At 34.7% G+C, this 18,706-nt stretch overlaps 1 protein-coding gene across 2 annotated transcripts in view; it reads right to left on the minus strand.

Moving 5' to 3' along the window:
* LOC131061434 (DExH-box ATP-dependent RNA helicase DExH11) overlaps nt 1-18,706 on the minus strand; it is a 334,783-nt gene that overhangs the window by 209,111 nt on the left and 106,966 nt on the right. For both annotated transcript variants that reach the window (XM_057995124.2, XM_057995123.2), the window contains exon 11: nt 9,846-9,913. In XM_057995124.2, coding sequence (XP_057851107.1) covers nt 9,846-9,913 — 68 coding nt within the window. The remainder of the gene's footprint in view (nt 1-9,845; nt 9,914-18,706) is intronic.

Consider the following 18,706-nt stretch of genomic DNA (forward strand, 5'->3'; position numbering starts at 1 on the left):
CCTCTCTTCATCTAGAACATTCGCCGATGGATTTGCTCCTTGTTCCCTAGCTACTTCTTATCATCACTCACATCTTCAACATGTCGACCTCTTCTCTGGGCCGTTTCAACAGCTTCTAACTGGGCCACAATTCCTCACAACATTTTCATCGTAGCAGGGTCTGCATTTCCACGCGCTCCACCAACTCTAACATTTACTCGTCGCACGATCTTCACGCCAGTCCTCTGCAGTTGCAAGCTAGATCCTCAATCCGCCACCCTAAAACAAATTCCTTCAGGACTCCGCAATCTCCGAAATGAAAACTCGCTCTAATGCCACTCAATGCAGTCACAACAGGAGCGTCCTCAAAGAGAACAGTCTGGACCGTGCAGCAAGAGTTACACAACGGAATCAACACAATGTGATGGAGCCAATGCAGAATCAAACTGGATTATATCATGAAAATCAATTACAATTTATCGGCAACATGCAGGCTTACAAGATTCGGCACATTGGCTCGTTTACATACATGGTCAAATGCAGTATTGGCCAACTCCAAACCTCTTACCCTTTTGATTTTTTTTTCCTATGTTCTAATGATGATCTCTAAATACACAATTACATTGATTTATATGATCAAGAATGATCTACGTCACCCCAAGATGATGCAAACGCCACAGAACAAGATGAAATGTATAAAACAACCAAGTCGGCCTCAGCCAAAGAGATCCCTCCGAAAAATTCATAAAATGAAGTGTGAACCAAAGGGAAGACTGGCCACACACCAAGGAACGTTGGAAACAACAAACTGAAGCTCCGCAAGCTATAAAAAGGATCCGCAAGATTCACCAATAGCAAATAGGTCCAAGCGGTTCTTGAGCTCCAAGACAGAAAACTGTCTCAGATTCCGGAAGCAATAACTTGCCGGAAAAAAGATCCAAATGTCCCATGGACTTAGGATAAGGTAGATGAACATGTCCACAAACAAATTCCAGCTCTGCAAGATCTGGTGAGCAAATCCAAAGAAACACAGTATGAAATGTTGAAACTGCAAAACAAGAAACAAACTCAAAGAAAATGTTTTTGGTTGATGCAAGATTGCCAAGAACCAATGATGCTCCCCCATCATATCGCCTATTTCAGATGCTTATGCAGCTGTTTATTGGTTGGGTTGTGACATAATTTTCATGAGATTCATGGTTGACATGTGGCTGTCCTACGTGGTTATGCATTGTATTTCCAGATTTATCTAGATCTACATCAGTTTATGGGTTGGATTGGAGTGTGTGGAGACACATTTATTCGATAGGTAAGGTGTATGAGATGGGCTTCTTTCATATGCATGGGTATACGGACATCATGAGGGGAGTTTACAATATGTGACATCTTTGGACAATAGGCTACGAAAGCATCTACAAATAAGGGTGGGTCTCATATTGATGATTAACCATCTCCCATTTTTACATGGTTTCATTCATCTTGTTATGCAAGAGCATGTGATAAGAATTAAAGAACCCCATTGCATGCAAGGTTCAACATTGTGCCTTTGTTTCATAACAATATCATTCCTTCATCACACTTGGAAGGCATATATGGTTAGGGAAGAAGACACATGGAGCTTGACTTTACCCATGGAGGTAAACAAATTATGTTAAAGGCTACCAACAATGATAACCCAAAAATTGTGGCAGCCAAGTGTATGCAAGCATACTTTGATGATAATACCAAATGGACGTATGGGGATAAATCAGATTATTCCCTTTATGACAACAGCAACATATCTCCTTATACTCATGGCATAGCAAGCTTGGTACATGGTGCTAGCGGTGCTATAATATCTTCATGCAATGATACTTCATGCTTGGAAATGGGACTTAATAAGGGTATACATTCAAAAAATCCATTGGTAACAAAGGAATTGCATCATCATTTGGTAACTCTAGTGGGTACATGTTTAAAACCAGCCCTTGATGTAGCCAATATGCTTGATGGAATTGCTGTTCTAGATTCATCTGACTATAAGGATACTCATGTGGGATGATATATGAACATTGTTCTTCATGGGAAAGGGTCTATATATGTTGTTGGCTTGCATCAAAACCTAGGTTGTATTTGGGGTTTTCAGCTAATATTGGAGCTGATCCTCATATTCAATCAGCTGGAAATTTGTATTAGACCTATATGCTCAGCTATTGGTATGTATATCGTCCATTAAGTGAAAGAAACTCATCTTATTTGTTCTTCTTTGTGTGTTATCCATTATTCTATTTTGTATCAGCAGTTTCTTTCATTTAGCATTCAAAATTCATTCAAAAACACTCAGAAACCACACAAAAACATGAAAATCAGTCTAAACCCTTTTTCAACATACACTGGCCAAAGACTTTATCAGCAAACAAACAATTACAAAAAACATCAGAGATTGGATCAGATTTGGTAAAGATTGGGTTGGGGATCTTTCATTCCACTATTTCTTCCAGTATTTATTTTTTATAATTATTGTTCGTGCAAATAAAGTCCATTGGAGTCATTGCATCTCAGTGGATACTCATTGATTGTGATTTTATTGAATTCTTCAATAAAACCCATCATTGGTAGAGCGTTGGACTCCAGGTATGCATATTTGGCTTAATTCAATAAATTCTGAAAAGTTGTTATCTTGCTGTTATTAAAAATCAGAACACAAAATTTTATATCAGTCATCTTTAATTTTGCTATACTATCCATATGACACCCAAGCAATGGCATTAGACTTTTTTGAGGTTTAGCCACAGAAGAAAATTGTGATTTTACTTTTATCGATATTCAAATTTGAAGTTCATATGTATGAAAAAATTGGAACTCATTTTTTTGTATATGAAGTGTATTGAACTCTAATTTTTATCTATACGTGAAAGAAATCAGTAACATGTTACGTAAGTTTAACGTGTTTTTAAAAGATCCCCAGCCAAATTTGAACTAATCTTCCTGATTTTTAACGTTGCTGATTGAATGGTTTTGGGATAGCATTCAAGTGATTTTTGTTTGAGATTTGATGTCAATGCTTGAACAATGTTTTGACATGAAATATAAACCAAGAAAATAATGATTTGAGGATTCAAAATAGTCAATAGTTTGTTTCACATGTTATAAAAAACATTGATACACCGCCAACAATAATATGAGTCAGTTTGGGAATCTAGTTTTTAATTCACTTTATGAACTAGTATTTCTGCAAATAAATTTAAAATATAAAAAATAATAATATTTAAGATAAATAATATTTTTTGAATTTTTGTTTCAAAAATACCACTTTTAATTTATTATCTATCAAAACTTTAAACAAATAAACAAATAATATAACTAAATTGTAGTCTAGTAAAAAGGATTAATAATAGAACCTGAGTCATAGAAATCGGCGATTTTCAAAGATGAGGGCCGATTTTAATCGAATTTCAAACTAATATGAAAAATTCGTTCAAATTCGACCAAAAAATCGGATGGCCATGACGTCATTTTTTTTTATTAAAGTAAAAAAATTTAAAACGTTTTTCTAGGGTTTGTGTAAAGCGTTTAGGGTTTTTTTAAAAGATTTTCGGCGGATTCTCTATAAAGCGCTGTCGAGGGTATTTTTATCTGCAACAGCTGGGTCGCGATTCGTTGGTATTCGCTTTCGTGGCGTCAAAGGTATTTGCTGGTATTTGTATCTGCACTCGGGTATTCGCTAGTATTCACTGGTATTTGTATCTGCACTCCGGTATCCGTCGGATTTTCTCCAGCTGCCGCTGCGTTTTCTCCTGGCCGAGCCACTGCTGTCACGTTTTCTCCTACCCGAGCTGCTGCCGTGCCGTGTTCAGGTTGAGGTAGGCGCCGAACTCATTTCATTTATTTTTTGTATGCTTTCATTATTTCGTTTATTTTTTGTATTATCATTTTATTCATTTCATTTTTTTTCTGTGCATTCATATATTTTATGGTTTTAAAGAAAATGGTATTTGTATATTTTATTCATTTCATATATTTTATGTTTTTAAAGAAAATGGTATTATATATTTTATTCATTTCATAGATTTTATTATTATCAATATTATAATACTACTGTGATTTTTTATTTTACTACCGTTCATGATCTTTTGTAGCTTATTTTGCTACAGTGATTTTATAATAGTAATTTTATTCGTAGCTTATCGGACTCCAATATATTAAAGTTTGATGCTGATTTTACTCCAATGATTTTAATTTTTAGCTACAAATAGTCATGAACTGTAGTGCAATATTTTACTACAGTGATTTTATTCTAAATATTAAACATTATAATATATACTTCAAGACACCATTATATTTTAAACATATAAGTTATTTTATTACAGTGATTTTATTATATATTTTTCTTTTTAGAGTTAAATATATATTTAAATAAAGTTTTAAACTTATTGAATTATTTTTTTTTTTAGAGTTAAAAATTAACATATTATATATTTTTTGTTATAATGTTTTTAAATAAAATTTAATCCATGTTTTAAATATTAAAAATCATTTTTCTTCTAAATTGTACAGGTTGTAATGGCTCCCAACAAATCAACTTCAAAGGGATGGAAACATGTGACCCGCAATGGTACTTATCTTCATTGTAACTTGTGCCCGAAAATTTATACCGGAACTTTAACAAGGATAAAGGACCACTTGCTTTGTATTTCAGGGGGTAAAGGTGGAGGTGTTACTGCATGTCCAAATGTGTCCAAAGAAATTAGAGATATTTTAGAGAAAGAGCAAGCCTCTTCGATTGCAGGAAACATGCAGGTGGCACAAAAGAAACAGAGAATTGAAGAGGATCTGTCTAGATCCACATCTATTATGTCTTCCTCTTCGAGTCTACCCAAGGCCACAAGGACATCCAAAGAGAGTGGAACTTTGAAGAGTCTTTGGAAACCAGTAGAGAAACAACAGGTGGATGATGCACTAGCAGATTTGTTTTACACAAGTGCTATTCCGTTCAATGTAGCTAGAAATCCGCATTTTCACAATGCAATTCAAAAAGTTGTAGAGTTTGGCAAAGGGTACACACCTCCCACTTCTGAGGCTTTCAGGACAAGTCTTTTGGAGAGGTCAAAAGAAAGAGTGACTGAGAAACTAGCTGAGGTCAAAGCCTCTTGGAAGGTAACAGGTTGCACCATATTGAGTGATGGATGGTCAGATATATGTCAAAGGCCATTGATCAATGTTTTGGTGGCTTGTCCTGAAGGTGTTGCATTCTTGAAAGTGATTGACACCATGAACCACAAGAAAACTTTTGAATACATATTTCAAATATTAGAGGAAGCCATTCTTGAAGTAGGGGTGGAAAATGTGGTTCAAGTGGTCACTGACAGTGCAGCAAATTGTGTGGGAGCTGGAAAACTGATTGTTGAGAAATACCCTCAAATATATTGGAGTCCATGTGCAGCACATTGTTTGGATTTGCTGCTTCATGATTTGGCTAAGTTTCCATGGATACATGAAGCAATTCATAGAGGGAGAGCAATTGCAAACTTCATAAGAAATCATCGTCTCACATTGAGTCTTTACAGGCAACATGCATCTAGGGAGTTGTTGCGGCCTTGTGACACAAGATTTGCTTCATTTTATATCACTTTGAAGAGAGTTGTTGAAGAGAAAGCAGCTTTGAGATCTGTTGTTTGTTCCAATGAGTGGGAAAATTCAGCGCTTTCGAAAAGTGCCAAGGGCAAGAACATAGAGCAAATTGTTTTAAATAGCAGCTTTTGGGAAAGTGGAACAAAGGTTTTGAGTATATGTGAGCCAATTGTTGATGTGCTTCGCATGGTTGATGGTGACAAACCTTGCCTTGGCATGCTTTATGAAAGCATGGATCGTTGTAAGGAAGCTATTCAGAGAGCACTAAATAATGTAGATGCAGAGTACATGGAGATATGGGCAGCAGTTGATTCTAGATGGAAAATGATGCACACACCTTTACATGCAGCAGCTTGTTATTTGGAGCCTAAGCTATTTCATATTGATCGACAAGCTGATTTTGAAATTATGGCAGGGTTTTATGAAGCCATTAGCAAATTTGAACTAGATCCAGCAATTGCAAGTCTAATCAGAGACCAAAGTTGGCTATACAAGAGAGCAGAAGGGTTGTTTGGAGTAGCAGGAGCCAAATATGATATGAAACGAGATGCGGTACCTAGTTATAGATGGTGGATGAGCTATGCAACACAAACTCCTGAACTTCAGCGCTTTGCCATTAGAATACTGAGTCAGAGAGCAAGTTCATCAGCTTGTGAGAGGAATTGGAGTTGCTTTGACCACATCCATTCCAAGAAGAGGAACAAATTGTTGTCTGGAAAGTTGGGAGATCTTGTCTACGTTCGCAGCAATTTGAAATTGCTCATGAACAAATCAGCAAGTTACTCCACTTCTTCTTCACAACAACACATTCCACAAGACATAGAAGTGCTAGTTGCAGATGAGCCTGACTTTCTTGATGAGGAATTGGATAGTGATACAGATGATGATGCTACACCATCTGAGCCAAGTGCTCTTGATGACTTAGAGCTTTTTTGAAGTCTTAACTTTTTATTGTAACTTTTTGAAAAGAAAACATCTTCGCAATCATGATTTCACATGTTTCTTATGGTTTATATTTTATAAATGTGCCATCTTTTTATAATGACTTCAAATCTATTTAGCCATGTTAAGCTATTTTGATAATTTATTAGAAGTATACATATATTTAAAAAATAAACAAAATTATATAAGGCGAATTTTATCCGATTTTTTTTTTCGAATTTTTCCCTTGTCGAATTTCATCCGAATTTCATGTCCGTCGATTTCGAATTCGAATTCGAACCTTGTGACTTAGAATAGAACTATACAAACTCAACAATTTCATATAATTGTTCACAAACGAGTAAAAATAATGCACCCAACTTTTAACATTTTACAATTTAAAATCAAATCCATCGAATTTCTAATTGAAAACTTTATTGCAAAATTGAAAAAAGAATTAATTCAGTTAAAAAAAACTTTATTGGAAAATCATAATATGACTTCAAACCAGAGGAAATTATTAGATTTATGCTTGCATAAACATTTTATTGAAAACTGATACACCGAAAGACCTACGGTAGCATACGGCAGGTGATAAAAAGAGACAAACACAGCTATTCGCACTAGTGTCGTGATTCTTCTATTCTTGAGTCTCTCATTCTGCAACTAGTCAAAATCCTACCTAATGGTGTCCCAGGTTTTGGGTGTCTTTTTTGAGGTTTTTTTTACCAGTTCGCAAGAAAAACATTTCGCAACATATTCCGGATTTCAATCACGATTTGCAACGCGACTATACGCAATTTAATCAGTAATAAGTCGTTGACTTTAGGTCATCCATTTTTTGTGCGATTATAGTGAAAAAATCGGGAGCAAGGCCGACTTAATCAGAATCGTGATTAATCGCAATTCAATGTCGATTAATGCTTCACTGGTATAGAGTACTATTCATTCATGTTCAAGCTAATTTTGTTTTTCCTTGAATGTTTTAATATCTTCTTCTTTTTACAATTGAATATACGGTACTATTTTCAATATTGTCTTCATACCAATTTTCCTCATTTTATGGAAGAATGTAGTGTGCTAGATCATTGTAAACGACAGGAATACTCTCCACAAGAAGGCTTTTGTCCACCGTTATCTTGTCGTAAAGATGTTGTTGCCATGTGTAAAATCATGGAAGCGATGTAGGAAGTCTCAATTTGCTAATAATTTTGTACGATTTCTGTACAAGTAGTTTCTTTCTTCAGTATAGACTTGAGATCATGATGTATTTTCCCAGGTTGACAGTAGATGATCTTTCTCTTTGGATGTTTGAGACTTTTTGCTAGGTCTCATGGTTCATCTTTAGAGTGTTAATTCTTTCATAGTTTGGCAGGATTATATCTGCCTTGATGATCTTCTATTACTTGCATGTACAGATCTGAATGTGTAGATCTGATATATCTTTTTTTTCTTCACACGACCCAACACCTATTCCTCATCTTCAAATCAATATTTCTCTTATATCTTCAAATTCTTCTCAAGGAATGTAACTCTTATTGAGAGACACGATGTTTCTCAAAAGTTAATCCTTTGCAAACAAATAAGTTTATCAAAATCTGCCTTTAAACAACTTACAATTACCTTATCTAAACTGCATATAGTCTTCTTTGTATTTATTCTTTATTGGCTGGTGATATGATCAGATATGTCTTTTCTTATTACACACTCTACACACCCATTTTCTAAAAGTCATGCCCTTTCACAACACATGGATGCATCCCAACCGGTCACATTCCTTCAAAACAAACTAATTTTTAAGTAATCACACCTCTACTTATGAAATATCAAGTTGTTGCTAGTTTTTTAATTGTATTAAGATGCACCTTTTCATTTATAATAATCACTGCTTTTTATTGTTAACAAATCGCACCATTTTGTCTTTGTGAACAAAGCGCTATCTTTTTGCAAATAAATACTAACCAAATCGTATGTCTTTTCATTATAGAATTGCTGTCTTCCTTCCTTGAAAAAGACAAGGTAAATAAGATAAATTATTTGACTTTTGTCTCATATGGAATTTTGTCCTTTTCTTAATTTGTCTTATCTGCTCTTTCTCTTTACAAATATAATTGTTGCCTTCATGTCACTAATCTGCTTTATCTGATTGTTTATAATTTATATAAACAATATTATTTGCTGCGTATAATAATTGCTGTTTACTTGTTGTTTACTTATTTTAATCATACTAATTACTGCTTGCCTTTAATAAACAAAAGTGCTGCCTTCTTCATTCTTCAAACAATATTGCTGATGTGTATTATGGTGCTTAGTAACCTCTCCTCCATAAGCATGGGTTTCTTAAACATGTGAAGTCATTAATCACCACCTTGTGATCGCTGCACGTCAAGGCTTCTTTATCACTGCATTAGGTAAATTGAACTTTAACTTCCACTAATGTTAAACTTCAGCCTATTAAACATCTTAATTGCTACTTCATTTGCATCATTCATTCTTTTCTAAACATTTCATATGTAAGCCTTTGTCTTGGGTGTAAAACATGAACGCATTAGCACTCTTTTCAATTCTTCTAAATCAAACATCTAAATTATTAGTGGCATTTGGCCATCATGCTTTCTCAACCAATTCTTCTTTGACATCAGTGACAAAACTTCTATCAACCTCATTCTTACATCAATGGTCAGTCATAACCTTGTTCATTTGCTTTCACATCAATAATAACCTTCTTGACATCAATGACAATATTTCCAACAACATGCACCAACAAAACCAATTTATTTTATTCATGTTAAACATTTGGATCTCAAATGAATGTTAATAGCATGGTATTCCATGAATTCATTGAACTCTACTTTAATATTCCTAAAGTTAGAGCAAAACATTTACTTCAATCATGTTGAACATCTTCATGACCAACGTCTACTGATAACATTGTATTTCACTAATCCTCTGAACTTATATTTAACAATCCTAATGGTTTGTGGAAACCATGGCCTAAGAACAATAAATAGTTTAAAATTAAAAGATCTATCACATTGAAACGTACATTTGCTTCTCTTTAGGACAAAAGGAAGATTAGTACAGAAGATATACAGTACAAAGAAAAAACATCTCGATGAGTATCTAAGTTTCTATACAATTTACAACTAGAAATGACTCAACTAATCTATGGTTATGCAATAGATGTTTAAGAAATGGCAAAGAAATCATACTTACAAATCTAGTGGCTCTAGAAAAGTCTATAGAAAACCACACACTTATTTCTATCTTTGCATAAGGTTAAAGCTTGAAATCACTTCACAAACACATGCAATGTACCAATGCTGAAAACATACCCTGTGACATATATTTTTTTCTTCTTGGTTCGTCCAATCCAATCAGCAAACTCCAATCTGTTTGGTACCTAAAACATATCAGCAAAAACATCAACAAAAATAAATGCACATACAATGTTTTAGAAGACAACCTCAGTAAAAGGAAGCTTCTCTCTTCAGCTTTCCTTGTACAATTAGCAAAGATAAAAAGACTACAAATATCCACAAATGACAAAAAAATGCTCAACAGGACTCAAAAGAGTAAATATAATTATAGTATAAAAGTAATATGATAAATGTTCCTAGACATTGGAAACAAACAAGGTGCAAAGCACCATACAAGTATAAAAAGAATAAAAGAATCTACATGTTTTTTCAAATCAAACCTTTATATTATTCCAGATAAGGGCAAGTTCAAAGTAAAAGCCATTGAAAGTTGAAACAAAACAAAACATACGAAACCATAGTACTAATAACATGGCAGTTCCTTTAAAGGAAAAGACTAAAGATATAATCCATACAAATGTAAAACGGAGATCACCACCTCCAAACTAACATAAACCCACTTTTCATGGAGAGTGATATAGGAAATGAGGCTTGGTTGGAACAAGTTGTTTAAATCAAAAGTTTGCATGGTCCTCATGAGGTAAAACCTACTTGATTTGTTAATGGCTTGAAAATGTTGATATCGAAGTGCATCTACCATCCTTCTATAGTATGGGACTTGTAATGCCATAAAGAAACATGATAAACCTACCTGCAAACCCAATGCATCCTCAAAGCAGCCATGGGCCTAACATAGAGGTTGTTTTCATTTATTTCCTACAATATGGATTTCTTTTAGAAAACCCAGCCTTACCCATATAGGTCTGTTTTACCCAACACATGCCCCAAGAACCCTAGGTACCCTATGGTCCTTTCTTGAAGAGCCTAGACTAGATCAACAAGCTGCTGAAAAACAAAAACAAAAACAAAAAACACTTATTTTAAAAAATTTTAACTTGAAAAAAAAATTCCTAAAAACCAAATTTTGCCCTAAATTGAAGAGACTTCACTTATTTTGCCTCATTTCAAAAAGACAAATGAGTAAACCAACATTTCTTCCTCCAAGCTGTCATTGCTAATTTTCAAAGGTTACTGCATTTTTGGTTGAAGATGAAGACTACAAGAAAAAAATACCTACACCAACATGAGTGAAAGAGCTGCACAAAGAAGATTTATCTATCAAAGGTGAGTGAATCTTGAGATTTTTTCGAGATTTACAGAATTTTGAAACCTTTTTTTAAAATATCAAGATTTTTAAATAAAAATGTTTCAAAAAAGTTTAGAAACCTCTTATACGCAATATAGCATAATGTTGATTTCTTTTATTTATTTTAATTTAATGTACTATTTATAAAAAAAATTCTCTTATACACGTAGAATGCTTTTTAATTCTACTTCAATTGATCCATGTGCAGAAAGCACATTTTAATTTGACGCAATGTTACCTATTTGGTGACATACAACCATGATTGAGCAACTTCCTTATACTGGGAATATTGTTGGTGTTGCACACAATGTGAGCATAGGTATAAGACCTTGTATTGTCAAGTGAAAGCTTCTCAAAGTGCTACAACCACCGTAGGAGAAAAGATATGTCTATAGCCAAATAAAAGGAGTTTTCAAAGGACAAAAACTAGGATGTATCAAAGAACACAACGGGGCCAACAAGACAAGTAACGAATCATAGGCTATGGCTCACATCAAAATAAATCTTGGTGGTCCTTCCACTATGACATTGGAGACACAACAATGAGTTTTCTACCTTGTTTTTGTTCAACACTATAGAATATATGCCTGACCTATTTTTATATTGTTACCAAAGAACAAATCTTGCTTGAGAGTGTGAGAGGATCCGAACTTGGGAACGTACAAGCTTTCTTGACAATTCCGGAAGGGTGCTAGCCTTTAAGTCATCTCTATAAAGCAATTAGCTTCACAAGACCTATAGTATTCTTTCAATGCACCTCAATTCCTCTCAGTGGTTGTCACATCTACCAATGTTATGGCCCAAGAAGAAATCATATATTGTTTAAATATTCATTAAAATACAAGTGAAGAAATCATTCATTTGGACAAGCCTTGGCAACTTTCTAAAAAATAAATCAAATTTCTCATGGCTCTTGTTCTTTTGCTTCCACTCCCTTCAATGCTATCTTTAACTAGTACAAATCAATTCATAGCCAGAGTATCAGGGTTTTCTACATTGAACATGTTCTTTAACCACAGAGCATGGACCATGGCTTGAAAGGATACATTCTTTCTATTTACCATTTTCCTCTCCTTCGCTACAAGGCTATAAATATCACCATAGAAACAAATATGTTACCCAATGTCAATATGATATGTGTAGATCTTTACTTTTAACCCAATATTAAAGATACATTTGTCAAAGAGGGTGATACCGGAGTTCAATTTGTCTAATAAGGCATTAATTCACCACCCTTCCCAAAATGAATTTTTCCATCACTTCCTTGACAAAATGAATTATGTCTTTTCTCAATTTTCACTAGCTCTTTCCTAGTGACTTTGTTAAATGGGAATCATGCAGACTATCACTCCACATGAAGGTGCTAATGAGGTCATGCACATAGAGCAGAAAATTTGAAAGATAAAGGTGGAAACATCACCTGTAAGTCTTTAACCGACACTTCCACCTTACAAGAGGATAAGGGTCAAAACACTGCCATGCATTGACCTAAGTGATTAGAAATATTTATGTGAGTACTTGGAGGCCCTTGTAGTGGCCACTATTGACATAACAAAATGATAATCTGGTTGAAGAATACTCCCAAAGTTTATAAAACATTGCCAAGGTCGTTCACTTGCATGAAGCAATATTTGAAATAGGTTGAGTTCACGGTCTTGGTACAGATTCTAGGCTTTGGTGAATCAGTATAATGACAAACTTTCACTTTTTCAACTTTAAATTATAAGCATCTAACTTGATCTCATTAACATATTCATTACATATTAATATTAACAAAAATCTAACTATTATGCATCACAAGTTCAACACAAGATATATACATGGAAACGCTTATGGGAGAAAACGACGATAAAATGGCTTCCTTACATATACAAAACCTCTTTTACAAATTTCTAGATCTCAACCCACTAGAGGCACCAACCCCTCATTCAAATTCCACATTTTGACGGAAGATGGATGATCCTATTCTTCTCAACTTGATCTTCAAATCTGCTATAGAGTGCTCAAAAAGACCTTATATATCTGCTCAAGAATGCTTCATAGCTCTGTCTATTACAAAGACTTTATAGATCTGTACGCTCCTCCTTTCAAATCTGCATGCATAAACTTATAGATATCCAGGCATATATCTTATATATGTCTGCACATAACCATCTCTATTTTATCTTTATACACTCCTTACTTTATTTTATTTCATTCTTTATTGAATGATATTTCATTTTATTAACTCACACACACCAATCAACTCTTGTCTTATGGTTTTGTATCATTCACTTAACTTTTCATGAAGAACTGCAACTCCTTGCTTAACAAAATAGCACCCTTTTGATTGTTATTTTCTTTAACTCAATCGGACCTTTTCATTAATGCTTCTTCATTATCTTTAATTGTAGCTTTTGTTGACAAACTTAGTAGCTACCTTTTTAGTCGCTACTCTTCCATTGATTAATCGCTGCTTCTTTAATGATTACTGTCCACTGCTCCCTTAATGAAACTTCATTGCTTCATTACACATCAGAATTAAATCACTGTTCTAAACAAACAATGGTAATTGTTTTTGTCTAATAACATATAAGCACTGTCCTTACCATAAACTTTTCAAACAATCGGCTTGTCTTAATAATAACTAACTGCTGCATACATTATGGTTTGTTAATATTTATCACTACTTATTAACTACTGTTTGTTTTTACTGACAAACAGATGCACTTGTCTTTTGTAGAAAAACTAACTTCAATCACCATTACAGGAGTCATCTATATTGAAGGAACACCAGTCTCCATTATTGATAATTCTTTATTTTCAATGTTTCATTCTTTATCAGGCTTGCTTGATAATAATCTTTGGTTTTTAATATAACTGATTACCAGATCAGCGATTTCCATTTTGACTACCATCGTATGCTTATTTGTTTGGACATTGACTATGCATCTATTTGTGACAAATCACATCATTAGTTTTCTCTAAGAAAGTTATGCGTCCTTCCTTACAATTTTTCGCTGCCTTTTCTTTGATAATTGATTTCCCTTTGAGACTAATTCATAATACTAATCTTCAGCACTCTCTGTAGTGTAATCACTACTTCTTGTAACGTAATTACTTGCTAATCGCTGCACCAGATTACTTCTCATTCTTTAAACAATACATGCATCAAGATTTCAACAACCTTGACAAATGCTATAGCTCTTTAGCATCAGAGGCAACAACCTGTTAATCATGAGAAAGGTGTACAAAATCACCTGTGCAGGATGTTCCATAGCAGCTTGTCTCCAACTCAAAACAATGTCCATGTGCATGAAACTGCTCACTTTAAATCAATTTCTCCTGAGATTCATTAAGTCATGCCAACGCTGCTTTTAGAGATTTATGTCTTTACTTTTATCTCTGCTCATTTATAAATACTCGCCAGGGATGAAGTCGACTGTTTTATAAAGTCGACCATATAGATATAAACTCAATGCCATAACAAGTTATAGTCTTTGTTTTTTATGATCTTGCCATTTCATAAACTCCCCAATTATAAAGATCACCATCCATTTTCTCAATCTTCTCTTTGCATATGTTTGGACATCATCTAACTATCATTTCGACATCAATGACAACTTCCAAATGTCTATGTATACCCTTGACATCAATGATAACAATTCCAACATGTTCTTAATATATATCTGCATTTATCCTTTATACATGAGCTGCATATATTCTTCAATATGAATCTGAATCACGCTTAATATTTATGCCCCTTCTCTTCGTTTATATCTGCATTAAACTAAATAATAAATCATTACTTACTTTCCTGTACAGATCTGAATGTGTAGATCTGATATATCTTTTACTTCTTGCACACACACTCTCCATTGCAACCTTAACAAAAAATTATTCTCATGATCACATATATTTGCATATAACCTCTCCTTGAATGATATTTGTAAATCTTTTGTCTGCCCACTTCTCAAATCTGCACATGGGCAATGATATATTTCCACACAATTCGCCTTCAGATATTTCTTCAAGATCTGCTCTAAAATTCTGAATGGCATATCCTTTATAAATCACATACTCCACTCACACCTCGCACTTACACAACAACACACTCCTTATCTCATACTTCTCCCTTTTTATCTTCAAATTCTTTGAAGTGACATACCTTTTGAATTTAGGCATCTCTAATGAAACATGCCTTTCTAAAAACACATCTCTTCATTAACATAAATCAGCTTTAATATCCTTCAAACTGATCACACCTCTTCCTTAATTTTTCAATGAATATATCTCACACTTAACAATTACTTTATGGATTGCACCTTTCCATTTGTTATTATTTTTCTTAACCAAACAATCACACCTTTTCAGAATTTTTAATCACGTTGTTGACATGGTTTTTATCACGATTGAACACAGAATAAAGTATTGAATACTCTATCCTCTCTTGAAAAAAGACTTCTCAAATGCTCAACTCTGTGCTCACTTGAGACAACTATAATGTTTACAATGTCAAGTCTTAACATGTTGGATAGCTTCAATGGTGTGATGTGTTTGTTGTACCTTCAAAGGGGCTTATGTAATTGTTCTCTTCAAGCTCAAGGAATACTATTCTTCGAATGATATTGCAATGTCGGTCTTTTAACTACCACTAATGATCTTTGATAAAAAAGTGAAAAAAGAGTAAGGTTTAAAAATGCTATGCTAATGCTAAGAATGCAAGACAATGGACAACTTCAAGTGAGCTCGAATAAGCTTTGCTTTGACATGCCATGAACATCTCCACAATGCTAGTGCAATCTTCAACGGATAGCTTGATGATTTTCAAATCACTACCACAAGCATAGATGTCTTCAAGATGAACCATATCAATAATGGAACAGCAATTGAAGATAAGCTTGGCCAAAATATTTTTTAGTTCACTACGTGAGATACTTCACCATCAATGGAGTACTAGTAGTATTAACAATGAGAGCTTCACTATCAATCATGCACATGCATCTTTCATTCATCTAAAATACCTAAAGTAAATTCTATTGTATCTCTTTTTTTTGTCATTTCAAATATTAAGTTCTCTCATAAACCACTGAAGAAACAAGAAAATACTCCAAAACACAATAAGTCACCAACACTTCAATAATTTTATTAATTCTGGCAGCATCGAGCAACAGATATTCAAAACTCTTCTAGTCGATCATTTACAAATGAAATGAGTGGGGCTTATATAATGCTCCCAAATACAATGAATGGCCAAGATTGAATTAGAATTAAGGGCCAAGATCTTGCCACCTAAACCCTAATTAGGGTTTGTTCCATCAAAACCTAATCTTATTGCAAATTATTAAATATCAACCAATGGGAATGTGACATCCATTTCGCACAAACATCGAGGAAAAATCCTCCAATAAGAAAAATGATGCCACATGGGATCATAACACACTATCTTCTAGAACTTTGTTTCCCTTATCCATTTCTTTTGTTGCAAATTCAACGAATCTGGACATCTGAACTCAATTTCGATTATTGGGACAGCAAGAGGTTCCTCAACTGTTCTTCTAGGAAGCTCACTTCGTCTAAGATAGAAGCACAGGTTTTCTCCCGTCCTAGCCCATATCTTTAGTCTTGCTGGCGAGTACCATGAATGCGTGTATGTCTTCTAATTGCTTCTCCGAAGGTGATCTGTCTGTTCCAAAGAATATGGTTTTTACCCTCTCAGGTAACTGATCGATATCTATGTGGATTCCTTCACTCATCTCCTTTTCAAGTATGATCTCAACTACCTCTAAAATCTTGTAATGTATCAAGTTTATTGTCTCGTCGACTTGGTTGTAACCATTGCTGATATCTTCAACGATGACCTTCCTCATTGGCAGCAAGTTACACCATTGCTAGAAATCAGGTAATTGTTCATCATTTAGCACTCCTTCGTTCACCAAAGTTTGCTTAGGTAGATTCTTCATTGCTTGCAATCTCGGCATGGTATAATCTCTAGTGAAAACGAAAGTATCATAAGCCACCATGAGGATTTGCGTTCTTTCAAGCACATTTCCAGCTTTGTCAAATACCCTCACTAACTCTTTCACAAATGCATTTCCCTTCTTGAAATCAATAGTCTCCAAGTTGTAATGCACCTCCAATCTTCAATATGTCATGGATTGTCTTCATTGTATCATTCAAGTCTTCCATTGCCTATTCAGCGGTAGGAGGACCTAAATCAATAGTCTCCAAGTTGTAATCCTCTGTAGTGATCTCACCTTTAGGCTTGTCTACTCTTGGAGTGGCAACCTGTATCACTTGAGATCCTGTAATATCTTTTGTCATCTTTGACATCTTAGTTGCTTTCTTCTTCTCATTTGTCTCTTGATATCTTAGTTGCTTTCTTCTTCTCATCTATCTCTTGAGTTCTATTCAAGAAGCTATCCAAATCATCATAGGATCTTCCTCCACTATTATTAATTATTTCGCCAAACTCTCCTTAAGCCATGCTGGAATAGTAGATTTCTCTTCTCCTACATGCACTTCCTTAAGTGGTGGATCCTCTCAGTGTGAAGAGGTTACTTTTCATCTTCATTCTCAATATCCACATATACATCTCTGCCTTATTTATTATTAGCTTGCTCATGTGGAACTGAATTGTCTTGACTTTGCGGTTGCTTTCCTTTATTTATTGTTTCACCTCTATTATTCTAGACTGTGGATTCCATGGATTCATTCACCCCATGATCTATATTTTCTCTTAGTGGTTGACTGTTTTTATCAGCTGCTTGATTCATCTCCACATCATGTATACAAGAAGTGCTAGTAGAGGGGCGGCCTGAATTTGACATATGCTCCTTGTGTGGAAGCCCTTCCTTGCGATTTTCTTTTCTCTTCGATCCTATGGAGTGACTTGACTGGGTGGATTTTGTCTCTCCCATCAACTCGAAAGGCAATTGCGTATTCCGGCTCTTCAACTTCTAGATTTGGATATCAACCCATCATCGTGTATATGCTAAGATTGGCTTCATCAAATCTTTCAAATCGGTGACCTCCACATCAATCCAATTGGCTTCCTCCTTCCTATCTTTCTCTTGCTCGTATATTGGTTGAAGGCATTTTCCTATCTTGTGCTTGATCTGGAATGTTGAAGACCTTGCACATCCTGACGATGTCAATCGGTAGTCTTGAGCACATTCTTCTTCTTATCCCAAGATCATCTTGGGCATTCATGAAATGATGTTCCAACTGTACCTTGTGTTTGTGTTTTCTTCCATTAGTTCTTTTAATGTGGCCATAAGGATCAAAGTTTTCTCTAGAGAAGTATGGGATAAGGAGGGAGATTTCAGTTCTTCTTCTACTTTCTCTAAAGCCTACAAGGAGGGACACACTCCCAACGATTTTCTTGTCTTCTGTATTTTCTTTTACACTTTATTATATCTCGTCAACTGCCTCACCAACTCAAGCAATAATATCTTGTCGGTAGGCTATCGTGCTAGCATGTAGGGCGGACAAGAAATACCTTGAATTCTTATGTACGTGAACTTGGGAAACTGAATATACCAAGTACCAAATTTCTTTATCAACTCCTTTGCTTGTGGGGATAGCCTGTGATAAATGCGGCCTTGCCAGGTTCTTGTTATGTGCATGGTGAAAGCACTGTTCACCCTCC

Source organism: Cryptomeria japonica, chromosome 8 (assembly GCF_030272615.1).
Source record: "Cryptomeria japonica chromosome 8, Sugi_1.0, whole genome shotgun sequence".
In the NCBI taxonomy this organism is placed as follows: domain Eukaryota; kingdom Viridiplantae; phylum Streptophyta; class Pinopsida; order Cupressales; family Cupressaceae; genus Cryptomeria; species Cryptomeria japonica.